Here is a 26,855-nt window from a genome sequence, read left to right as displayed (position 1 = left end):
ATACTCCCCATATGCCCCATGATGCTTTGGTCTAAAAATGTGTGTTGATCACAGAACTTCACTTAGTACGATCATATAACACTTATCCCAGAAGAATATCTGTCATCAGTGAGTTAGTAGTTTTAATGAGCACAGGAAAAATCTTAACAAGATGCTGAGCTGATGAAAACTTAATTCTGCTGTTTTTTGAATGATCAAGACAAATGGCACAAGCTGCATATTTGTTCGGCATATTTGAATAAGAAACATTTTTCCATTGTGGGAATAATTCAATGTCAATAAATCATTTAACTTGGGTTCAGCTCTTATGGGAAAAAAGAATAAAAATCATCTATCTGTGGCAATCATTTCATTCAGCCCATATTAAATGGACTGTACTTATATCGCGCTTTTCTAGTCTTTGCGACCACTCAAAGCTGCTTTTACACTACATGTCACATTCACCCATTCACACACTGATGGCCGAGGCTGCTACCTGAAGTGCCCAACTGTCAATCAGTTATCACATTCATACCATTGGCTATGCCACAGGGAGCAATTTGGGGTTCAGTGTCTTGCCCAAGGACACTTCGACATGTAGCCTGAGGGAGCTGGGGATCGAACCTCTGACCTTCCGATTGAAAGACGACCGACTCTACCACTGAGCCACAACAGCCGAGTTAACTTTCCTGTCTATCCACCTGTGCACTCTTTGTTCATGAGCATAATCTTTCAAGAGCTAAGGCTAGCATGCTAGTCACACAAGAATGGCAGAGAAAGGTAATTTAATATTTGTTAGTGATGACAACAATGTGCTGTGCTCCTCTCCCCAACACTCTCTCATTGACTTGTCCTCCAGCAGCAGTCAGGCAGTGAACATTTATGTGTTCAGGAGGAGTGGCCTTGGATGGCAACCTGAAGAGTAGGGCTGGCATTTTTTCGATTGGTGCTTTCAAAATCTGGTTGATGATTTTAACAAAATTGCCAACCCAAGCTTTAACCGATATCCTTTAAAATCTTATTGCTTCAACAGTGTAAAGCCCTACGGTTTGATTTGATTCAATTATTTCACTTGGTTGTGTTGCTCTTCACAACAATCAATAAAACAAATTCAGACAACATAAAATTAATTTAGACTAAATTATAATGATGTGATGGATAACCTGCCCGTCTGCCTGAGCCCCCCTCTGTGTTGATCTCTCTCAGCAGGATCCAAGTCACACAAAGTGTCCTCTAGTTCAAGTAAGCTTTACCTTCTGACTGATAAAGCTGGTACACGTTCCGCTGCGACAGACTACCAAAGGAAAAATGAATTATTGAGTGAAAAATGTTAACACACAGGGCGTCACAAGAATAACAGTAATCTTGACTGTGAAATACTGATATTCAGCATGAATCACCTTTGAGCCAATGCTTAATTGTACCCCAGTTTCTGTCTGGGAAAAGGAAAATTTCAGGAATGCTGGGATAACAAATCCAATAGTCATCAGAGAACAGAGGAAAAACTATCCAATACCACCACACAACTGGAGCCCAGTCAGCCAGTAATACTCTCCATATGTCTCAAACTGGTTTACTCCAAACTATCATGTCTCAATGGACAGTCTAATCCGAGTCAGTCGCATGTCCAGAACTAACAGAGACCATCATTAAGACACTAACATTGCTGTCACAACCCAGCGACACCTGTGAAAGTAATTTTTTTATTAGAGGGGAAAAAAGTTATTGTTTTATTTGCCAAACTTAATAAACAAAACATCTTTTGTAAACTTGTGCATTACTTTGCTGTAAAACAATTAGAGGCAGTTAAAAAAGTTTCTATTCCGCTCAGTCCATGTATTCCTTTGAGGCTTTGTTGGCTGTTAATCAATAAAGTCATATTACTTTGGATTCCAAATAGAACAAGCATCGAAGACTGGGTGCTACTGTTTCTGCCTTTTTATTTACTGATGGATTTATGCAGGGTGAGCCACTAACTCCATGCATGATCACCTGTGCATTGTGCAAGTTAATAACTTGCTAACTAGCTATTTGTAAATCAAATGTCGCATGGAGTTTTCAAGAAGTGATGTACAAATCTTAACATGCAATTACTCCATACCAAGTTGTATGAATAATTGGAACTCCTGACCCTGTATTTTCAAGTGTCTTTGATCCCGCCACCAAGGGCTGAGTGAAATAACATTTAGATAAGATAAGATAGATAAACATGTATCTGTATATGAATGTATAGAAAAAGTGCTTTAGAGTGATAAGTTTTGTTATCTGGATATTAAATGACCTATATTAGAACATGAGATTGCAGTTGAACCAGTACCAGTCCTTCTTATACTTACTCTCAGCTTTTGTCTCCTGAAAGACATTAAGATTATGTGATTTAAAGTTTTTTAATGGTTGTTATTTGAAAAATATGTCAGTGGTCAAGTTTGAACTTTAAACTTTAAACAGAGGCTTCAACAGTATAGTCAAATTCCTATTCAGGACAAAAAAATATGCAAAAATATTTGAAAATGTATACATATCTCATCATTAAATTAATTAATATCCATTTATCGTCTATTTCATATTACTTACTTTTACTTGCAGGTCTTGCTTTCATAATTCCTTTTTATCTTCTGCTTAATATGTCTCCTATAATACATGAAAATAGCAAGAGTTGGAGGAGGGGGTTGCTGATGTTTCTTGCTCACACACGTACCACAATCCTAAATGTTTCAAGAAGTACCAGAGCCCATTCTCTTATCTATGCCACTAATAAACACCCCAGGGGATCTGCTTAACTGAGATTTGTAAGGATGCATTTATTGTGTTGTGTATTTACGATAACTGATGAACACATGATGAAATTTACATGACACCAATTACATGTTATTCTGACACCACAGGTACCTTGGCCTCCTTTGCAACATAAACTAAGTATTTTCAGTTTCATTTCCTAAATGTTATTTTCAATGAGAAAAGTTATTTCAGCATCTCAAAACGAATGTTTCTTTAGCTCTGCAAAGTGCTCCTCTCTGTCCCTGCTCTAAACAACAACTACAACACGGCCCTGCTCTCTGTGTGCTGAGGTGTTTTGTTGAACTGACAGTAAACATCATGCTGGGATAAGAGCTTCCAGGCTTAGATTACAATGATGGGCTCTCTACAGTAAACAGTCTGCAGCTACACACCAAGAGCAGACCCTGAGATGTCCACAACAAGACATGAACCACAGATCCTGCATAATTCACCACAGGTGTATGAAACGGCTCTTGATGAAGTCTGAGGCAAATTAACCAAGAATGAACAAGAGATGAACAGAATCTCTCCCGTGAGACTGTGAGGCCCCCCTTTGGCCTGAATAGATTAAAAGAAATAATTAAATACTTGAATAAATAAAAGAGTAGAATGGCCCTAAATACGAAAACATATCTTGAACTGAGCCTGTAACGAAAACAAAACAGGAAAAACTACACATCCAACTCAGCATCTGTTTTTTTTCTAAATTGAAACAAGGGAAGCATTCTGGCATGGGATCGCTGTCATATCAAAATTATGGTAAGGTAATTGAAAACATGACTCAGTCCAGGTCTGACATCAATTTCTGCACCTGCACTTGTGTCAACCTTAGAGCAATTTATCAGATGTCTCATACAGAGAACTTCTGTTGCATGGCAAAGTCGTATGTGCAACATTAAACTTTAAATCCTGGCCTTCCTCCCCGTGCATCCTCAACATCTGCACTGCACCTGTATCTGAAAACGGGACCCGTACATAGATAGTGGGAATACTGCAGTTTGCTGCATTGGGTCGAGAACACTTTTTAATACAGCTTAACAGTGATGCAATACCAATTAAGTAAGCAAGTAGTCAAAGCAGTGAGCCTACAACCACCATCTGTTCCCTTCTTAATTAACAGATTGAATTTTAATCTGGATGCAAAAACTGTATTTATAGATACAGTTTCTTCTCCTACAATGGCTACAGTACGGTTATGTTTATGACTTTGATGAACATAGGAATGTACTTTATGAACTATAGCGTAAGTGACTCACTTTTTATGGAGGGATGACAACGTTAAAAATACAAAATTAGATGAATCCCTTTTCACTCTGCAAAAAAACCCATCTTGACTAATAAGTTTAATAAAGCTGTAATGTGGTAGAGGCCATTCAAATGTGCAGGAAAAGCAATCATCTTCGACCTCTTAGATCTGGAACAAAGTTTAAATGCTGCAGAAACTAAAAACGAACCTGTTTCTTAAGCTAAAGTGGTGGTCTTCTTGTGGAGGCTGCAGTTTTTCTGTTTTAACTATCAGTTCGTCCTCAGATCCTCTGGGACTGAATTCCAAGGCTGAATGCCAGTAAATGAACCTAAGCTCGGCATGAGGAAAAACACTCACTTCTACAGTCAGAATACTTCTCCTGCACTGGGGTATACTTCCAAATGATTAAAGGGGGAAAAAAACAGACCTACAGTAAGAACTAATTTAATTCACAGTGTAACTAAACTGTTGGAGCAAGTTGTGCAACATCATTCCGAAAGCATTTCAGGGAATGACTGTTATACTTACAAAAAGAATAACTATTTGAAAACTTAAGATAAAAGCAGAGTCAAACAACTACTGAGTGACTGAGTGTTTATTAGTCATACATTTGAAACCATTTTTAACACTGTCCCAGCAAACACTCAACATCATATGAACCGAGAGATTAAAGTATGTCCATACAAAAGGTCAGTCAGTCCAGACTCAGTTTAAGATGACACTGAAATCCAGGTAAGATTCTGGACCTTCAGCTTATAGTACACTTCTGAAGAACCAATGTTAAATATCACTTGACATTTAGAAGTGGCTTTATTCAGAAGTTTTTAGGGGCAGCCTTGTTTACTCATTATGTTGATACAAATGTAATCCATGAGCCCTTAAGTTTCCTTGAAAAAAGTTTTCCTGGACATCGATATTCATACGTCTTTTAGCTCCTGTTTGGTCAACACTAACTCACTTACTAAACTTAAACTACTTAAAACATCACCTTTACCACTCTCTTCATCAGCTTGTGCCCTGACTTTGTCTCCAGTTTTGTGCTGGTTCGATATTTTGTACGGGGAATTTATCAGGACTCATTTCATAAAAGAGCTGTTTTTATACGAGCGCTGAGACTGAACTGAAGTAAATGTTGTGCAAAGACAAAACTATAAGTTATGAGAGGTTTAAAGGCTCCATAAAGGTGCAAAGTTAGGTGATTATTTTCTATGATCGATTTGATTCCTTTCCCTTTAGTTTCACATGGAGCCTTTTAAGGGTACTGCGGGAATTGGTTTTGTGTCAACCATTTAATTTGAAAAACATGTAACATTCATTACATAACAAGTCTCTGAGCTAGAATAAAAACTGAACTGTCAGCTAAGCAGCTGCTTGGAGCAAGCGGGTGGCTATGACCAAAGCACACGGCTCTCAGTGCTGGGTTAATACATCATGTCAGTTGTCAGCCAGACCAATGCAGACCAAGTCTGTTTAAAGCCTGGCCAGGTGGTCCAAAGTGTTGAAAGCTACTCTCCAGTCAAACTGGCATCTGTGTGTGGAGTAAATTCACTGACGTATGTTGTTTTGTCTAGGCTGGCTTTGGTCTGCCATTACGTACTGTTCGCTTACACCTGCCACCCTAAAAGACAGCTCACAGTCACGTCGATTGCAAATGCCAGAAGAAATAAACCAGAAAGGAGTTAACTGTTGTGATTTTGTTCTAAATGAGCGAAAATTGGTGGGGTCTGAGCATGCTCCCTCAAAGTGGTTAACTAGCTTAACCAGTATGCTGAAAAACAGCAATGACAGACTCCTATGAAACTTGGGTTTTTAAACGGTAGCAGCCTCTTCTGCTCTTTCACCAAGAATAAGAATAAGATACTTTCTTTCTTCTTGAACAATGCCCTCACATACAGTAAATGTCATTTAGAGATGAATTATTCTGGACCCAAAAATTCAGTGCTTCATTAGTTTTCCAAATTGCAGTAGCTCACACAGCCACAGCTATATAAACTACTGCACGGATTGTGAGTTTGATTGCTATCTTGATGGGCTATACAAACAAATAAGCTTGCCAACAAACTAGAATATGGTATTGTGCTGACACAGGAGTAACAATGATTCTTTTAGAGCACTAACGCCATATTGATTCTGGATAGATGTTAGTTCCAACCCTTCACTTCCACGTTACCACACACTCAATCTAAAGCAAATTTAGCACATTTCATCCGTTTCTTTTTTGGCCTTTTCTGAGCTGATTGCAACCCAATCTCAGATCCCATCAGCTATAGTCTGACGACGATAAAGCCCCCGTGCACAACGGTGTACATGCTGGGGCATTTAGTCAGCAGTTAGTGATAAACAACTTCCTTTTCCACTTGTATACAGAAAAAGAAGCCATTTTTCTTGTGATTTTCTTGTAATTAAAGGGTCTTACCCTTGCCGAAATTTCAACATGATGCAGATTTGTAAAAAGTAAAAATGAAGCTTTGTCAGGTCTGTCCTCAAGAGGAGAAGAAAGCTACTTTTAAAATGCCAAAATTGTTGAACGGAGGTCAAATCGATCATTTTTGATGCATTCAAGGAAGTCAGGAAATCTGAACTCTGAACGGATTTCGTGACACCGCGTCAGGGAATTTATCTCAAGTAGAATTTTAGATCTAGACCAGATTGTTAGCTCGTTAGCATGCAGATGTTTCCACCTGCTTTTGCTGCCCACACGGACTGTTTTTCCTGCATACGCCGCACCCTGCTGATATGTGATGAGTCATATTACTCGGACTACAAACGTACGACAAACAGGCTTGCTGTCCTGGAAATCCACGTCTCCCTAAATAGAGATTAATTACAACCTAACTGAACAAGAAAACCTGTTTTCAATAGTTTCCCTGTTCTGTTTAGTACAAAAACACAACATTTTTAAGTTCCAAGCGTTAAAACAAGAGCTTACTATGTTCACAAACACATGGAGCGAGTCCACATGACAGGAAAAATACGAGTTTAATGAGTTGTTGTGGGTGGCTTTCCCCATTGACTTGCTTTATTGTGTGCTGGAACACCACCGACCGACCGACCCCCCCCCCCCCCCCCCTGACAGGCCAAACTCTGGTATAGAAAATTAGTGAGAGTAAAAACATTCTTGAGTTGCTGGCCCTCTTCCCAGAGTCATAAAAGTTTAAAGGTGTTCATAATTGCTAACACACCTGTAACAGTCTAGGCTCATGTTCCTTGGATGTTTATATCAGGGCCCCATTCGTTTTCCTCTACTCTTGAACGCTGGAATAGTCACATGTTTTCTATTTAACTGTTTTGCTGTTAAACGTCAGCCTTTGCTCTTCACTCAGCTTGTTTTTAAAGAAGTACTGTCTCTTCTCGTTTTTTTCCTCTCTCTTTTTTTTTACCATGCCCAGGGACAACACCAAAAAACAGCTATTTCTTAAGCACTGCCCCAGAGAAGCCCAATATCTCTGATTTGACAACCAAGGTTGATGTCAACCCAAGAACAGCTGGACCTAAACAGCTGAAGAATTGAATTGAGTGTCTTCTTTTTATTACTGAGAATCTCTTGGCCTTTCTGGTTTGGAAACTTCTGGCATAGTTTTTTTCCATTTCCTAGTCCTTTTTTATTCATTCCTTGTCGATTTTGGGTTTATCATATTAGCAGTTATTTATTGTTGTGTTAATGTCTGTGCAGCAATTCATAACTCTTTCAAAAAGTAAGCATGTAGAGGTCTTTATTAGCTGAGATATGACTCGTCCAGAATGTTTTAACAATATCTTCAGGACCATTAGTCTGGTAAAAGTTCACTCAGAAAACCTGTTCATCCTTTTCTATTATCTTTAGATGTGTTTTCATCAACCAATCGTAAACTGTGACATCTCACAGGAAGTTATGTTGGCTACAAAACAACTACTTTATAAAAAACAGCTGCTTCATTTCACCTCGAGACATTTCAGCTCCTTTACATGCCTTCATAGCAGAGGAGGCTCGGCCTGAAGGTGGAGCTCAAAATTTGCCAAGCAGTAAATCAGCTTACCAATCACCGGTGGCTATGGACTATTGGTACTGACAAAAGAATGAGAAGACATAGATACAAGCAACCTAATTAAGTTTTTTTGGTAGGGTGTGTCCGTGTTCACTCAGATACACAGGAGAGGAAGGAAAGTCTAGTATAAAGTCTAGTATAAACTCAGAGAGATTTTCTGCACCTTTCAGTTTAATGGCGTCAAAAGAGAAGTTTTGGAGATTGGATAAAGATTCCTCTTAGAGTCCTTGTTGTTGAATTGTACTAACATTTAAGGGTAACATGATAATTTAAGAGCCCTATTGTCACGTTGATACTGGATAGCTGATGTTGGTTTCTGGAGCATCATTACCACATTTATCCTGGATAACTTTTTTTGTGTTAATCTCGGACCAGCACTGCTATGTTGAACCATGTCTTCTCAGATTCTGTATAACCACAATCACAGTTTGTGACCAAAGACAAGCCTTCTAATGACGAGCTTTGTTAGGAACGCTAACGAAGAGCTAAATTAGGAACGACATTTTAGGAATTAGACATTTATACTTGAAAAATGACTCTGAATGAGCAAATTTCGCATTAGACAAATCATAAACAAGCATGGCTTGGTTATAGAACAATGTCAAAAGGGGATTACCGTAACATTTACATTGATAACCTTTGGACATTTAAAGTCGAGATGAAACGGCATTTCGAGAGTATCTAGCTTCCGTATCACGCTAACTGACCGAGCGTTCTTGGTGCTCTGAGGCTAAATGTTGCAGATTGATTGACAGGTGGATGTCATGATATTATTGGTTGAAATTGGTTGGTCCTAGCTTACGTAAGCACACGTGGTATTTTGTTTTACAGGAAGAAAAAATGATCGTATTTTGATATAAGAATATGAAGAAATGGATTGTCTGTATTTGTTTGGCCTATATTGTCAAATAGATGCACAATATTACCGGGGATGTGATCGAAAAGGATTAAAATGACATTTTTCATTTCAACTCGACTTTAAAAGCCTTTCACACAACAGATACAGCAGCAACAGCTAGTTAGCCTGCAGTTGTTTGCATGCATGAGAAGCACAGGCTGTAGTACATGCCCACTGATTTTCAACTTGATAGCTTTATTCAAAAGGATACATCACTACAACCTTAAGAGTGTAATGGGCAAGAATAGCCCATGTTAATAAATTATACCCTCAAGTTTAACAAATGAAATGTCTGGTTTCTTTTAGCCTCTGCTATTATAAGGATACTCTTCAAACCGGAAGCATCAAAATCTATATTGTGATAAATATGGTTGTTGATCAATATGGAAAAAATTATAATATAATCAAGTCAGAAATTTAAAGTTAAGTGTTTTAACTTTCTTTACTTATTTTGTCACAGGCATTGAACGTACAGGTCACAGGAATACAACAATGAACTGCAACCATCAAAATTAAAGACATGAATAATTGGTAGCATCTTGGTAGATGTTCCTATAAACTATGAAGGCCCAGGACAACTAGATTTAAAAGTGACAAAAAAATGTTTGCAGATTAGAAATCTCAACACACATGATGTACTTCTACATCTGGCATGGTACAAGACTGTGTGCTCATTTCCATTTGCAGTATACATGCTCCAGAGATAAGGAACACAACCAGCAACTTCAAGAAAAGTCAGCAATCATTTTATTTAAAGAGACGCCTGAAATTCACATAACTGACGAACAAAGTAGGGGTTAGGTTGAATTGATTCTGGTTTATACCGATACTGCCTATTAATACTGATACTTATCAATACTCTTGACACTGCTTTCCATAATTTGGCTTATAGACATGGAAAGATATGAAAATGTGTTTTCTTATTCAACAAAAATACAGATGGCAGCACTGTTTGTCCTTTAGCTTATAAATACTAAGGAACTGCCGAATCAGAAACACTTACCAATAATTAAGTACCGCAAGGAAGTGTTGACAGTTGTAGATTCTGCCTGTCACTACTTCATATCTGACCACCCATTAAACAAAACTCAATGCGAAGACTGGACAAACTGTGACACTGTTGTACAATTGCTCACAAATGTTCAAAAAAGAAGAGCCTCTGAAGTTCATTCTCATTCAAGACACCTCAACGTCAGGAAGGAAGCAATAAGGAAACCAAAGGCTGTTGCTGGAGGGGCTGTCATAGCTCCAGTCTCAAGAAAAGAATCCTCATTTGGTTTAGATAAAGCACGTCATTTCAGAAACACAGATTTGGGCTTTCATTCTGACGCAACAACCTAATCTAAACAAGACTGAGCTTTATATACAAAGAATCAATCCTGAAACTTTCATGGGTAATCGTGTCAATAAAAAAAGACTTAAGAGTGCCTATTAAAATTCCCTTATACTCATAACAGTAAGAAAGAGAAAAACCTATAATACATTGTGTTAGTAGAGTGTTGGTCCATCATAACCAACTACAACAGCTTCACTTCTCATCCGCATAAATTCTCCCTCTACTGGAGGGATGAACACCACCCTTTAAAAATTTGTATTCCCTCATTGTATGCTTAAAAGATGGTGGCGGAGGGTGTGAACTAACATTTCAATCCAATACTTATTCAAGGCCCTCTTGAACCTCCTTTCTCGAGAAATTCTCGGTGTTCTTAATAAACTCCACCTTGGTCAATAAAGAATTAAAAGCACTGCACAACATTAACCCAAACCTGAGACATTGGACACTCTAAGAGGAGTTGTCCAGAAAGTCAAGCAGAGTTGGCTATTCGTCGGTCCAAAGAAATCACATACATTTCAGCCCATAATCAATGTCTGCCTTATGGCTACTCAATTGGCTGTCTGATGAATGACTGAGAAAAAAAAAACATACGTCCAGCCTAATGGTAAAGATAGGTTAGTTATTATGAGTCAGTATTGAATGGCTAAGCAGAGACCACAAACATTCCTCTTGACAAAACACACTCAGTGTGGTTGTTAACTTTCAATGTTTCTGCTTTCTCTGCAGTTTCTGTTGTGCACATTTTTCTTGTACACACATAAAGGACATTAAAAAAAAAACATGGCCACTTTATTCTCTCTTTTTCCAGAATTGCCTCTTTTAGAACACCCTGTCTGTGTCTTGTCTCTCTCTCACCACTGGGTGGTCAGGGAAGGGTTAAGTGCTCTGCTCTATAAATTCAGCTTTAACAGTCTGCTGGAAGCTACTGGTTCAGCCTTTAAATACAGTCATTTGACACATCCCAACAGGGGCTCGTAGCGGAGAGCAGCTGCTGACCCAAACCCAGGCTTAAAGCAGGCTGGTGTGTCGGCGTCACACTGCTTTGAACAGCATGAAGGCTTTCTTATTCACCTGTGTGCTGGTGCCTTGGCTTATGGCAGCCTCGGCCAAGAGCTCTGACCAGGACTCACAGCTGATACCTGGATCTCTACCTGGCAGAGAGCCGAATGGATACTTCAGTGACCATTTGAAATCAAGGAGGGCTAGGGTAAGAAATTCAGTAATTACATCATGCAAAAATTTCAAATGCATGTATATAAAATATACTTTGAATCATACTGACTTGTTAAAGCTTTAATCCATTTTTACAGTACTGAAATGTCAGCAAGTCTTGTTTTTTAAACTTGCAAAATGACTTAAGAAGACAAAACCGAACTTGTGTTTTCACTTTTGTTTAGTTATTTAAGATTATTCATAAAGGTGATGAGTATGCAATTAAAAATGCAATATTGTATATATTATTTAATGGGGGAAAAATGTTCCACAATATCAAAAATATGACAAATATGACCACCGAAACAGATCTTGATATGAAAACACAAACTTTGTCCCACAAGAGAAGTTTCTGCTAACAGAAAGATAAGTTATCAAATATTATTATTTCATGTTTTATAGTATAATTATATTATTCAAAAGGCGAATAATCCACTTCACGGTTTAGTCAGTTAATTTGTTTTCTTTTGCTTGCTAATGATAGAAACTTTCAGCACTTAACTTCACCATCTGTCTATAACAGATGATAATTAATTCACCTCACAGTTTCAACACTCACTCCAACACTCTCTCTCTCTCTCTCTGTCCCATACACACACACACAAACACCTTGCAGTGTCAAACCCTCTCTTCCAGCAGACAAACCAAACCCTGAATCAACCACACTAATCCTCTACTAACCACACTAACCTCTGCAAGAAATATTTGGACAAACTAAAACCAAGGCTGGTTTGTTTCAATCTTTGGGAAACACTTGCAGGAAGATAAAAAAACAACAAACCATCCAGAGAAAGTAGACTGCTATTGCTATTGCTATTGCTATTTTAACTTTAGTTTTAATGAGTATAGGCTTAAGTTGGGACCAGCTGTTTTTCATACAAACCTCCATCCCTGCCAGACCCTTCAGAGACAAGCCACATACCTTGTGCAACTTCAGTTTAACCACAAGCTTCATTTGGGCTAAGTTCTAAATCTTCAGTCCCCTTTAATAGTGGATGGATGCCAGTAAGTCAATTCAGCAGAGGGGTTGGTATTTTCCTCAGGGATACTTTAACTGTATACAGCTAGTAAGGGGGACCCTACTGGCTCTTGATTGTTTTAAGCTAAACTACCCAGCCAATACAGCAATGATAAAGTAGGGCAAGAACTTTCATTAACAATTAGTTTACTGGTAGCAGATTCTTTTATTGGTTGAATGTTTGCAATGATGCTTTTTGGTAGCAAAAATGGAGATCAGATCCATGGGCTTTAGATGCAAATGTGTTATTGCTGGTCTAGGACACCCAGCCAAAAACTTTGAAGGATTTTAATTTGCCAGCAACCGTCCACAACATCTCTGAGGCTGAAGGATTAAATTCATCACAACCTTCAAAGGTCTAAAGGCTTCTTAGGTCAGGGACCAAAAGTGCAGAAAACCTTCAAACCAATGGGTTCTTATTTGCTCTTATATGATAGCATGACAATAAAACACTTCCAACACAGAGCCTGGACATGAACGGCAAAGAGCCATCTGAAAATGTATTGGCGTTGTTTGGTTACTTATCCACAAACAGCTGACTATCAGGGAAAACGGTGTCAAACAGCAGAGCCAGCAACTCCTGGAAATTAAAGTCATCAAGAAAAATTTAAAAAAGTAACATTTTTAATGCATGCAGTTTAGTCATTAGCCAGCTGTGGAAGATAATGCGGACTGCTACAGAAGGCTCTGTCAGCTAATACAGTAAAACCTTAGAATAAATGCCAGTTGTTGATAATGAGGGCTCTGAACAATGTCTTTGTTCAAAACAACAGCAAAAATGTGCAATAATTCAAGGTTGTATTGGCATAGCAGAGGTCCAGCTAGAATGTGTTGTCAAAGCAACACAGCATATACACCTTATATTTGCAGACACATCATCCAATAAAATGGGGTAGACCATATCTCAGTCTGTAGGGACTTGGCACCAGACGGTGGCCGGTTCAAGTCCCGGCATGGACCAAGCATGGAAATTTGGACTGATAGCTAGAGAGGTGTCAGTTAATTTCCTGGGAAACTTGAGCAAGGCACTGGATCCCATAACTGCTCCAAAATCTCTCCATTAATGCATGTGCATAGGGTCCTGTTTGTGCATGTGTGCATTTCGGGCTTATGTGTGTGTCGCATGTTTTTAATAAAAGAGTGAAAAATGTAATTGAATTACCCCTCTTGGATTAATAAAGTAAATCTTCTTATGAAAACACAGCACTGGCCCAACTGAATACATCCAAGTACAAATTCCTGGCAGATGACTGATCACCCAGAGATTCTGAAACAGAGGATTAAGTGATTATTGCAATATTTATTGGCCAGAGTTGAACAATTCTGGCCAATAGCAATATAAACGGAAAACTAAAATCCCTTCAGTATGTTTCCCAAACTGGACTTCCTGGACAATATTTCATCTTCTTGTATTTGAAGCTTAAAACTTAATCTCACCCTCACGATCACAGACTCTTCTTTTTGGAACAAAGAGGTGTTTGCCATCCCACTTTCCACCTGGACTTAATCTAATACACACTAAAAGAATGTCCTTCTTTTCCCAAATTACTAACCTCACACATTTAGTGACTATCTTCACTGTTCAATTATTAGCAGTAAGACTTAATATCATCACAATCTCCACTATTGTAGGCATTGTATTCTACAAATAAAAGGGGAAACAATCAAACTGTTACTCTCTATATTCATCCAGATCCGCCAGAGACGTTTTAGAAAGGAGATTGGGAACTCAAAGTTATTTCCTGTTTCTTTGACATGTGGGTTTCCCTGCTGTCCCTGCTCTGTGTCAGCATAACACTCCCACAAGACCTGGCAACAAAGAAGCCTATTCTCACTGTTGATGCTGAACCAAAAGAGCTGCAGATGTTTCAAACCAGAACCTAACATTTTAAAGGATTGACACCTAAAACCATAAATTAAAAGTTATAACTGTGAGATACATGTTTATGTGCTTTAAAATACTATTGTTATTAATATTGTTCAACTGCTTTTGTATGGAAAAAAAATACTGCTATAGCAATAGAGTTTGCTGGTACATTAACATGATTTGCTTCCTCCTGCAGAGGGCCCTGCCTCTTGCTGATGAGCCTGCTGACCCTGATGACAGCCCAATTCCAGAGGGAAATGATCCATCTGGTAAGAGAAAGATCTGGTAACTAAGAGTCCACCTGGTCATACACACAAGAGCACAGAATTTAAATTAAAGGTAAAGTTAATGTTTAAAACCTCTGTCCAATTGTTTTAAGTTGCTTTGACTTAACCAGTCCGTGGTTTGAAAGTCTGGCAAAGCCACTCAAAGACAAACTTTAGCTTAAAGGGAACCTGTTCCTTCAGGAGTTAGGGTGACAGGAACTGGAATTAACCATGTTTGCATATTAAAAATAAGTAGGCTGCCTCCAACTAAAGAGTTTCCTGGTCAACTTTTCGTCATTAGTTTAATAGTCGACTAGCAGTTGCAGATTTATGAGGGGTCGGAAAATGATTTCCAAAACTGAAAAATAGAGTTTAATATTGTTAACACTATACTACATGACAGAAAAAGAAAAAACCTTATAAATGATGCAATTCACAGGATATGCACAAAGCAAGCTGCCTGCTAACGACAATGGTTACACCAAAAGTGGGAATGATTCTGAATGTGTCCGAAAAATCAGCAACTGAGACTGAGCATGCAACTACCCAACCAATAAAAACTTGGCTGACAAGGACTCTTTTGATTGACGAACATTTGGTCGACCATCAGGCCCTAAAACGCAAGTAACCACCGAAATCTCAAAAAGAGGTTTAAAGAGGGAAACAACGTAAAAAGGTGAGATTTGGTATTTGACTGTGAAGGTGGAACAGTAATGAATCAGAGGTATCTAAAAGTAGAATAGATGATGTTTTGATGTTTTCTGTGATGCCTCTGTGTTACAGACCTGCCCACATGCCTGCTGTGTGTGTGCCTGACTGGTTCAGTGTATTGTGAGGAGGTCACTCCAGACATGACCAGTGTTCCAGCCCTGCCTAAAGAGACGGCCTACCTGTACGCCCGCTTCAACAAGATCAAAAAGATCAGCAACAAAGACTTTGCCGACATCTGTAAGTCTGGAAACGTTCTTTATCACTACCTGTTTTCTCCAGCAAGTTTGTCTGTTGAAGACAGGAAACTGAAAATTGGCAGTGAATGCTCTGTCAGATGTCAGATTTTCTGTGTAGTTGTTTGATTAGACATTTACAAACAAACTAAAATTTTATAAAGCTTATTCTGTATATTGTATTATCTATACAAAATTGCTAGATAAATAATCCAAAACGTTCACAGGTGAAGACCAGTTTACTAGTAATGGTTCATCCTGGACCACTAGTAAAAGGAGTTGTATGATGCCTTACTCATGATGATGTCATAATGGTCATCAGTTTTTAACCGCAGAGAAAGTCTGCGTAATAAACTCAGGTGTACAGTTCAAAAGACATGGTTGCTAAACAGGTTGGAGGGTCAAATGAAGACACTATTAAACTATTGAACTGCATTAGGGCCCGATCACACAGATCGGACAGGGGGCGGCTTTTTTGTAGTCGTTTTCAATGAGAGGGAAGCTTTTTGCGCGTTACAGAGCGCCTCACATTTTTCCGCTCTGTGTGCCTCGCGTTTTTGAGGAAACGCTCTGAGCGCCTCACGTTGAAAAAACTTCAACTCAAAGGAGAAAAGCGCCCAATGTCATGGGCATTTTTTCTCATTGTCCAATCGGATGAAAGGAGAGGCGGGTCTTCTGTCAGTTTACAATATAATGGTTAGGTTAATTACAGCTCATGATTCAGTGGTTGCCTTAACAACAGCGAGCTGCTCTTTTTTTAAACCGTAGGTTTCAACAAAAAAGGCGTTTTACAGTCTGCAAACGCGCTGTCTGATCAGGCCCTTATTCAGTAGTCCGATAGTTCGTTATCTAGTGTTTACTAAAACCAGAATATGTGGCCTTTAGTGCGCAGATATTGACATGTTTTCACACAGTGTATCTTCAGACCCCGACTTTATGAAAGTGCAAAAATGAATCACTGCAGTACTTCTTTCAATGGAACAACAGCAACAGAGAGGGACTTGTCATAGTCTGAAAACCAAGTCCACTGGAGGGACAAAAGCAGAGCCACAATAGGCAGCCTACAGCTCAAATGCTTACAAAATGCCTGTAGCTAGCTTAAAACAGTTTATTCCATCCAGGCTTTTCATGGCTAATCAACCTATAACTATACAGTCTGTGTGGCAAAATAACTGGGTGTCAGGACCCAGCAGTTTTCTCATTCTTCCTACTGATGCCTTACACTGTATTGCTGTATCAACTTGATCTACTTCAAAGCATTTTTTTCCGTTTGGATGCTTATAAAAATGTAGTTCAGGGATCTTTACCATGTTGGTTGAGCATCCCACCAAACAGCAGTTTTCAGGTATTTGCCTCTTGTTGTAGGTAGTTACTTTGCTGTCTCACTATAACTGCGTTTCGTTATCATAATAGTATGAGATGTTGTAGTAAACAGTGTAAAACTAATTACATTTCTTGAATAAGACTTTCTGATTATGTCGCTGCTCACAATTAACATAATATGTGAACACTAATGTGACATATGTGCCACTGTGTCCTTTTAGATACCCTGCTATGAGGTCTGACAGCAGAGGTCAGCTTCTGACTATAGATTTAGGAGGTAAATTTAGCTACAAAGAGACAAATAATTGTTTTGTTTTTTAACCCTTTATCAACAGTGACTCTGAAGAGGATTGACCTGACTGGAAACCTGATCTCAGAGATTGACGATGGGGCATTCTCTAAGCTAACACTGCTGGAAGAATTGTCTCTGGCTGAGAACAGACTAGTCAAACTTCCTATCCTCCCTGCCAAACTCACATCATTCAACGCCAACTACAACTTCCTAAAAACCAAGGGTGTCAAAGTTAACGCTTTCAAGGTACACAATCATCACTCCAAACCTTTTCAATTGGGATTATCCCGACCGTATGTAAGAACATAAGAATAAGGCAAATCAAGGCATGTTTAAATAATGAACAGCAATTTTTGTCTATCATTGATCTTTGAAGGGATACAACAGAACAGAACAAATTTCAAAAAGAAATCTCTACTAAGCAATGTAATGCTAATGATGATGGCAGGCTGTCCAAACCCTTTGGCAAGGCCTTTTTTGGCAAATATAATACAACATATTAAATAATACTGTTAATAAAAATAAGTTACTGACTGTATAACATCGTATAGAAAACTATTCCAGTAAGGATTAAATTGAGACTATATTTTCTCACTGCCATATACACCCACATTAGTTGCTACTGGGTCTCCATATGTGAATTTGTTTCCCCAATAGAAAATGGCCAAGCTGGTCACCCTGTTGCTGGCAAACAATCAGCTGGAAGCTGTTCCACACATACCTGACAGTGTCAGGACCTTACATTTACAGGTTTGTATCTGCTAAAATAAGCCTGAATACATTGACTTCTAATTTAGGTACAAGTTTTTTTCTCAACAATGTTTTCATTTCCTCTAGAACAACAACATCACTGACGTCAACATCAACACCTTCTGCCGTTCAAATGACACCTACTACCTACGACCAAGCCTCAATGAGGTCCGTATGGATGGCAATCCTGTGATACTGTCTAAGTACCCTGACAGCTTTACCTGTATGAAGATACTGCCAGTCGGACGGTACCGCTGAGCAGGCAGAAACTTTACTGTATCCCTTTTGTTTCTGGTGGAGCAGTTTTCCAACAACAGAGCTGAGGGATAGTGTGAAGTTCTGGATTTTTGGGCTCTGGTCCCATGGTGGGGATAAAGGTGTCAATGTTTTTACTTCAGCAAACCTACAAACAGATTGTAACATTGTCAGGTCTAAATGAAACCACTCACTGGACTGAGGGTGTAGAGCTGAAGGTGTTTTTCTATTCCGGTCGTATGCGGTCCTTTTTAATGTTTTGGAGTTAAGGGCATTTAAACATTTGCTTAAGGTTAAAATGTTGTTGAGAGTCACATTTACATGAATGGCATGTCTTAGCATGTTGATAAGTACAAACAGGGATAAAACTGACTCTTTCAGACAGTCAATGCTCAAAGGCATTTATTCTGGTATGCAATGGTGATGGAGGAGCTTGAGAAATGATTTCAAACCTCGCCCACTTACACATCCCCACGCACTTGGCCAATCACTGCATAATGTGGACATGTTTGTCAGATTGTTTTCAAAGAAAACTTTCCAAAACTTTATTTGATTACTCTACTAGAAAGGTTGTTTTACATACTGTTGATAGATTTTTACAAGCACTTTTTTGAAGCATAGTGAAGTTTTGTAAATAGGACAGTAAGTGACAAATACCAAAGGTTTTGGCTAACTACTCACAGGACACTACAGGTGAGGTGACTTGTGATTGTCCTGTCAACACGTGACGTAATGCCAGTAGATCATGTGAAACCCCATAAATGGAGAAGCGTCAAGATCTCTACGACAGTCTAACTTTTTGTTTCATTTTGACCTGACACTTCACTACCTAGATTAATCAAACTACAAAAACTGTGTTGGACCAGCCACAATCCAACAAGCTTTTTTAGAACTACCTGTAGAATAGGCTTGAAACCTCATAGGACAATGTCTTCAAACCTTTTGGGAAAAGAATTCTCAAATAGAAGAATTTGTTACTATATTGTTACTAAGTAGCCATCTGACCAAAACGAGGACCTTGTTATAGTGTAAAATCTCTCATTTTGAAGTTTTACATTAAATTAACAAAAATATTTTATTATACAACAAGTTATTGTTTAATGGGTGCTTTTAACAGACCAACATTATTTCTGGCCTCGCAAAGCCAGTTTTCATCATGCACATTGTTGGCTGTGAGGAATTTACTTTGAAAGGACGTCATTGCGAGAATGCATGACTTAAGTGCAGTTTTTCATTATGTGTATAAATGCTGTTGCATGCTTCATTTAAGAATTTCCACACAAAAACGTATAAAAATGAGTTTGTGAAATTTAGGCTTTGAGGCTACCTCATTGGAAAAATAATAAAAGTTTGGAAAATAGAAGTCTTGTCTAACATACTGTCACCACTGAATGAAATAGAAACCAACAATGTTTTTGGATATTTGTGAGTTAACCACATTCCAATCCAAGTATTTTTTGCAGTCATCATATTTGATGTCCTGTCCTTGTCTTCTCTCATATTGTACTGTACAGATACTGTACTGTAATGTAAGATACTGTACAAGCTACAGTATCATACAAACAAGATTTAAGTTCAGCCATACAATAGGAAAAATTGATATCAATATGTTGACATGAAATTACTTTGTCAAACTGAACCTTGTCACATGACAGTAAAAAACATTTCTGAAATGGCACTTAATGGAAAATATCCTGTGAGCATTTTTGTTACATTTCTCATAACACTAATTGTATGTTGTCTTGAGATTTATTGCATGTCAGACAATTGATCCCAGCTGTCTCAGGCAGCTGATAGCCATTAGATTGTCTTGTTATGCCAGCAGGAATAGTCTGTAAATACTTTTCTCATTTAGTGTTGTCTCAGAAAATGAATGGACCTGAACACAGCACTGTGGATTTTGCCATTGTGTGAATTAATTTCTCTTTAATTATTCCATTTAAACTCCCTTTCCATAAGGACAATGACCATGTAGACTTGTCCAAATGAAGGCTTTGTTATGCATTTTGTGACTTCGCTGTCACTATTTTCTAATTTATAGAGTCTAGTTGAAGTTAACTGGGGAGCAATGTATCTATGAACTATAGTAATGTGAAAGTAACTCCTTGTTATTTTGTATGCCTTTCATTTCATTTCATTTCTTGCTTGTGTCTCTAGCTCTTCTCTTCCAGTAATAAGAACTACTTTAGAAATTATTACTGATGTGAATAAGAGAGTGGTGTACAGGAAGATGTGTAAGTGACATGGCTGTTTTTTTGTTTTTTTTAGATATTTAAATAAAGTTAACTTTTTTAATTAACATGTGTTTGGAATCATTGTTGGAGTCAACATCTCAAGTAAGGGATAGTGTTTTTACATTTAGCCTAAAGTAAAGGTACTGGCAGAGAAAATACTGGGACTATTCTTCAAACAGGGAGTTTTGGAAGTGGTTATGGCGCTTGCTCTTTAGATTTTATCACAGGTTTACATCCGTTAACAGCATCATCACAAATGTAGAAAGAGGTTTCATGTGACTAGGCCACATTATGCGTTACTGTGTTTACATTCTTTACTTGACTTTGACGTATCCTGAATTGTGATAAATGAATGGTTTGTCTTATTATTAATTCATAGAAGACAACTTTGCACCTTGCAGTTGCCATGGTTATGCTCTTTTATTCAAGAACACAGGTATTTACAGCTAGCATAAGGTTTGAAGCGAAGTTGTTTGTGAAGTCGTTGTTAGATTTGTCAATGAAGAAAAGATTACAGTTTTTTTTTAAGTTGTTAAAGTTGTCATGGTGAACAATCTTCACCAGCATCAGAAACTTGCCCAATATAATACACTTAAACAAAGTGTTTGAACTTGACCAGCTTTTCTTGTGGTCAAAGGATAACAAAACTCCAGCCCACATACAATTTTAACAATATTATATCCCAAACCCAGTTAGCAGCTCCTGAGGGAGAAATGTTCAATACACATAACAGTAGAAAATGATTCCACTCTAACTAGAATACAAGACAGTGATAATGGTGTATCACTGGTTTATTTTCAGCACTTAATTGCAGCAGCAATGGAGGAACAAATTCCAATGTCAGAATCAGAGGACTCTGATGGGGGAAAGGACGTTTGGTGCCGCTTCAGCAGTAATACAAGTGTTTAATCAAAATCGATTTCCCCATTAAATTGTACCCCAATAAAATGTCCCACTCAGTTACTTTCAGCAAACAATGTTATTATACATTTAAGGAAAATGGAAAATTTATGGTTAATTTAAGGGCCATTGTTCGGCTATTTGTCCTTGCACAGTCTTGAAATGAAGATGTGATATCACCGTCTGTAAGTCACATCGCTAGAAAAACAAAAACACTAACTGCCAATTCCCATGACTGACTTCAAGCGTTTGAGCTTGCTTGATTGTCTGTGTGGAGAGACATTTAATACTAATGTTTGCACAACGAAGAAATGCCAATCAGTGGCTGGCCGCGTTCTTGTAAATGTCTGTGGTTTGTAACTGCTACTTAGCCAAACATCATTTGCAGTCCTGCAGTCCCTCAGTAATTTGCTGGTTAATGTAGTCGTCTGCCAGCAACCAAAATCTTAAGATTCCTAGCCTAGATCATATGTGAATTCTTTCTGTTGTGTCTTTATTTGTTTATTCCTGTAAATACATGTTTATGTCTGTGAGTAATTAAATATGGAAATCAGCACGCAAGACACTGCCCACATTACATCAGAATAGTTACAAAGGGAATGATTTTTTCCCCCCATAATAACCCTTCAGAAAATTACACTAAAGCAAAATAAGAGTTGCACACAGTCCAGTATGGAAAATGTGGGTTAATCCTCTTTAAGCCCGGCCAACTTGGCAGAACTTTAAATTCTTCTAGTAAACTGGAGAATGGGTTCCATATTGCTTCTACAGCTTGATTTACTATTTGACATTAAACTGTTACCACTTCAAAAAAGTCACACCCTGACATTTAACATGCCCACAGTAATTCACACCCACTGCAGTAACCTCATTTTTTCTACTCTTCATCAGCCTGAATATAAGCAGTTCACAAATGAAAGCCCCTGGAAAAAGTGGTGTCATTGTGTCTTCATCATTGACTCAGAGCTGACACAGAGTTATCGTTTAACTTTCAAAGAATATTTTCTGCAAGAAAGTAAACTGAAGAAATTTAGGGCAAACTTCGCTGCAATACTGGCAAAGGTAAGAAGGATATAATGTAAAATCTGCATGGATATTAAACCCTAGAAAACAATTATTGGATTGGATGGAATCTTAACATAAACATAACATATTTTTTTATATTCTATATTTAAGTCTACACTTTGTATTTTATTGGAGAGTTGCCAAAGTAATTTCATTATACAGTGTACACAGTGTTCCTCATACACAAACAACTGAAGAAAAGCTCTGACCACCTCAATGGGCCAGAAAAGTGCTATGTTTCACATCACTGTGATTGACTGTGTAAACCCACTGCAAAGGAATAAAGACCAGCCCGGCCAATCACGAGTCGGTTACGGAAATACAAATTGTGAGGAACAAATAATTGTTCACGTCTCAGCTACACACAGTAATTAAAAACCATGGACGACAGGTGTGTAATGCTGCCAGTTTGAAGGCTGCTCAATTGCAGGTGTGTCTTCACTTACCTGGAAGTGCTCAAAGGTCCTGTATCTTTCTTCACATCTGTCTGAAAATGTTCTGAGACTCCTGAAGAACAGCAGAAGATCGCTTTTTTCCTCCACACTGAAATGACATTAATGAGAGGTCTCAGCTGTAGCCTCTTAATGTTCACAGGTTTATAGTCATAAAAAAGTCAAACACTGTGTCAGCACAGGAGGTAGCGTGAGCAGCACAGTAGCAGGAGATTAGGTTCTTATTTTTGGGAGCTGCTGGCCGTTATGTGGCCTGTGTAGACAGCTGGAGGGATTATAACATAAAAGTGAAAATCAATTCAATCTAACGTGCTAGCCGCACAAGTCCACAGACGCAAGAATCCACAGCCACATGAGTCCACAGCCACACCAGTCCACAGCCACACGAGGCCACAGCCACACCAGGCCACAGCCACACCAGGCCACAGCCACACCAGTCCACAGCCTCCCCAGTCCACAGCCACACCAGGCCACAGCCACACCAGTCCACAGCCACACCAGGCCACAGACACACCAGGCCACAGCCACACGAGTAACTCAATAAGGCTGTTCTTAAGGACAGTGGTGCTTTTATCTTCATGCTAACGTGAGCATGTTAACATGTTTGCAATGACTTGTTTCCAATTTGCTGTTAGCCGGTATAATGTTCAACAAATACACCAGAGGTTGAGGGGTATGCCATTAGCTTTGCAGGTACTTGGTTAGAAACCTAAGTATTGGACAAAAATTCAACGTACTGGTACTGCTAGTGGGACGGTCTGGTTATCACCAAAGTCATTCGGGTACATTGATAAAAAATGAATGTACAAAATTTCATAACAATTTATCTTGACTGATTATGGATACTGCTTGATAACTCAAAGAAAACCAGAAAAGGGGAAAACGAAGAATTTGAACTCACTCGAAGCAAAACACGAACTGCAAGCTCTTGAAATTGGTTTGATTGAACTGACTTAGTGATGACGTATTATAAATAATCTACCTTCTAAAAGCAAAACGTTTTATATCACCAATATTAAACGTTCCACCTTTGTATGTTGAAATTTGTGCTTCCTTATATACTGTATGCTGTATATCACAATGGCATAAGTCTTTGTTTTGGTCTGGTTCCCTCAGTCTGAGTGAGCCTGGGACATTCTTTGAAAGGCTTTCCAGAGTTTTCCGTGGGGGCCCGGGGCTAGACGGCAGCCGGGTGAAGTTTCCAGACGACTGTTATTCCACACAGAGCTGTAGGAAACATGGCAGCACCCTCCCATATACTGGAGCACTACCAAAATTACAAAGAGCGAGGGAGACTTATCCTTGGTTTGATATTTTTTTAATGGACCAATTTGGTCATGATTGGTTATGAATGATGCAGTTAGATTATATCTTCAGTGTTGGACCAATTAAAAAATACTGGTTATAAATGCAAATGTCCTGTCAGGTTGTAACTCTAATGAGATTTGTTGCCTTGGAAAGTTTTAGTGGCGTCAGTTCATCATCCCAAAGAAACAGTATATGTTTGCAGAAAACAGTGGAAAAAACATCACAGCACTTTATGCGAGTTCCAAGACCTGATAATAGGGACACTTGGATCTGCATCCCTTTTTGGTCAAGTTGGTCACTTTGACACACATATTCAAAAACAGCATCTAAATGGATATGTCACCATAGACTTTATTTATCAAATTCATGTTTGTTCATGAGAACAATTCTGCTAAATGAAGCTATTAATGGCTCATTCACACAGCTCTTAACCAGGGAGCTATTTCCAACCTGCTCCATTCCAAAGATGAACAACAATGTTTTACAAAAATACAAATATACAATGAGTCTGACTGCAAGGACGGATAAAATATGGGTGCCCACATAGCAGCACTGTGACTGGACCCTTTTTGTGAGACACTGACATGGACAGAAGCTGAACTGCACTGCTGCTTTTACTTTGCAGCTTGTACAGCTACAGTCTTACAGTGAATACTAACAAAGTTCAGAAACCACTTCAGGGGGACAGATGTGGAAACAACATATGTGTGCTGGATAACCAATAAAATCACAAAGTCAGTTATTATCTTTAACAGTTCATACCAGCTTGATTTAACAAAGATTATCTGTCTGTGTTTGGCCGTAAAACTGTGACTGTCTCCCTCTCTGTAACACACACACAGGCTTGGACAAGGCAGCAGTGTGTCAGAATCATTATCTTCAGTATTTTTCCATCTGTTGTTTGCCAGATTCTGCAGACTGGACCATACAATCCAGATGTGGTTGGACCGCAGATATAAAGCAAATCAGACTCCTACTCTATAGTGCGGATCCACAGATAGAACAGACCCTGTCTGGCCGACTGTGGTGATCACGATAGAAAAGGCTCCTGAGCACATGAATACAACTACAACACATTTTAAAGGATCGTTTTGTAAGATTTATGGTGTTCATATGGAAATGCAATATAATATGTATAAGTGTAGTTTTTGTTGATAATGAGCTGAAAATATGAGTTGTTGTGTTTTCATTATTGGAAAGAGCACTTTATATCTTGTGCGGGACCTTCCGTGTTTTACTGCCATGTTTATTATGTTTACCCATAACACCAAAGACGTTCCAGAGCTGGCCTTTCAGCAATGTCAAAGATAAGTATTGTGCTTGTTTACGTTCTTCTCCAGTTAACAGATGGTTCATCATGATATCACGATAATCTGTTCAGCATTGCTCACTAGTTTCCGACACTTGGCATTAACAAAAATAACAATAATTTACAAAGAGGACACGCACTAAATAAAAGATACAGGATATTATAGTTACGTTACCCAATGGAGTTCAAGACGTGGCCTTTAGTACTTTTACACTGTGAATCTTGACTTTAATCAGATCATTTCAGGGTGAATAGTTTTTGTTTTTTTTAATCAGTGACCTGACCAAAGTGAGAAAAAGCTTATTTTTCCAAGCCAGGTTTTAGAATCAACTAAAGGTCAAACAGAGCTTAACCTCTATTTCAAATTTCAGATTAAAGTTCAAATAGAGATTATGTGCTGAATTGTTTTTTCCTGCAGTGCAAGAAGAACCTTGCAGAAAAGAAATCGTGGCTTCAGTTCCAGACATCACTGAGTATATCTCAACCTGACCAGATTCACAGCAGATATTTTTGGGAAAATAACAGGTGTAACTAATATAAATGATGGCTGTGCTCCATTTACAGGTAGGTCTTCCAGTAAGCCAGCACACCTAAATGGTATGCAGACATCATGAATGTAATTAGTTACACATGTGTTTGAAATGTCAATGGCCGGACTGCCAGCCCAAATACATGTTTTTGGTATACACATATGGTATCGTCATTGATTTAAGACATGTGGACAGCAATAAACCCAAAGCAATGATGTTTTTGCTAATTGGAATCAAGCCACATTTCCAGGTGGTTTAAAATTCCATTCAAATCTGACTTCTACAGGTGCGTCACAGTTTGGATGCTTGCATCACTCCCAACTCCTCTTTCACTCGTTCTGCACCGTGACTCACAATTGTTGGGAGGGTGACCTGATTGATCTCCATTGCTCAAGCCTTTGTGTTATAAAGCAGCATCCCCAGCATGCGTAGTGGGTGACGCATACATATTTCTTTAACACAGCAAGCCATACAGATGGGTTGCTGACGTCCAGACACAGAAATCTGGTCAGATCACTTGCAGATACCAGTGCAGACAGGTTGTCTTAAAGCTCTGTTTGAAAAATAAATCTGATTTGCCTGCAGTCTAAACAAATCCAAAATGTCTGCCGTGAGAAAGGCTCGTTGTAGCAGACAGGGTGAGAGAGAGTGGATGTGTGAGTGACGAAGCTCAGCTGGATTAGTTCAGCCGTTAACAGTTTGACATCTTTTTCTGCTTAAATAAACAGTCACGTTGACCAACAGCTCCTTCCTGACAGGAATAATGTCCAGTATTAAACATGTAGCTGGAATTGGACTCTGCAGACAGTCAGTATAAATAAAAGACAAACTGATTAGCCACTCGGCTTCAGTCCAAACACACAATCAC

At 38.6% G+C, this 26,855-nt stretch overlaps 2 protein-coding genes across 2 annotated transcripts in view; one reads left to right on the top strand and one right to left on the bottom strand.

The window, feature by feature from the left end:
* The window catches only part of cenpp (centromere protein P), an 85,866-nt gene that overhangs the window by 54,781 nt on the left and 4,230 nt on the right, over window positions 1-26,855 (bottom strand). The window contains exon 6 of the mRNA XM_069678978.1: window positions 22,835-22,931. Coding sequence (XP_069535079.1) covers window positions 22,835-22,931 — 97 coding nt within the window. The remainder of the gene's footprint in view (window positions 1-22,834; window positions 22,932-26,855) is intronic.
* On the top strand, window positions 11,314-20,488 carry ogna (osteoglycin, paralog a). Its single transcript, XM_069678209.1, has 6 exons — window positions 11,314-11,469; window positions 14,556-14,628; window positions 15,409-15,573; window positions 17,228-17,430; window positions 17,842-17,934; window positions 18,022-20,488. The coding sequence occupies exons 1-6, from the start codon at window positions 11,314-11,316 to the stop codon at window positions 18,190-18,192; spliced, it is 861 nt and encodes a 286-aa protein (XP_069534310.1). The 3' UTR covers window positions 18,193-20,488.

Source organism: Semicossyphus pulcher, unplaced genomic scaffold, assembly GCF_022749685.1.
Source record: "Semicossyphus pulcher isolate SPU_LCO1_2020_fin unplaced genomic scaffold, fSemPul1.0.p SCAF_3, whole genome shotgun sequence".
NCBI classification, from domain to species: domain Eukaryota; kingdom Metazoa; phylum Chordata; class Actinopteri; order Labriformes; family Labridae; genus Semicossyphus; species Semicossyphus pulcher.
This window is presented reverse-complemented; position numbering and strand designations above follow the sequence as displayed.

Bases quoted from the DNA above. Each gene is read 5' to 3' on its own strand.
- ogna (XM_069678209.1), top strand. From the start codon at position 11,314: ATGAAGGCTTTCTTATTCACCTGTGTGCTGGTGCCTTGGCTTATGGCA. The intron at 11,470-14,555 runs GTAAGAAATTCA...TTCCTCCTGCAG, and splicing joins TGAAATCAAGGAGGGCTAGG to AGGGCCCTGCCTCTTGCTGA. The intron at 15,574-17,227 runs GTAAGTCTGGAA...CTTTATCAACAG, and splicing joins CAAAGACTTTGCCGACATCT to TGACTCTGAAGAGGATTGAC.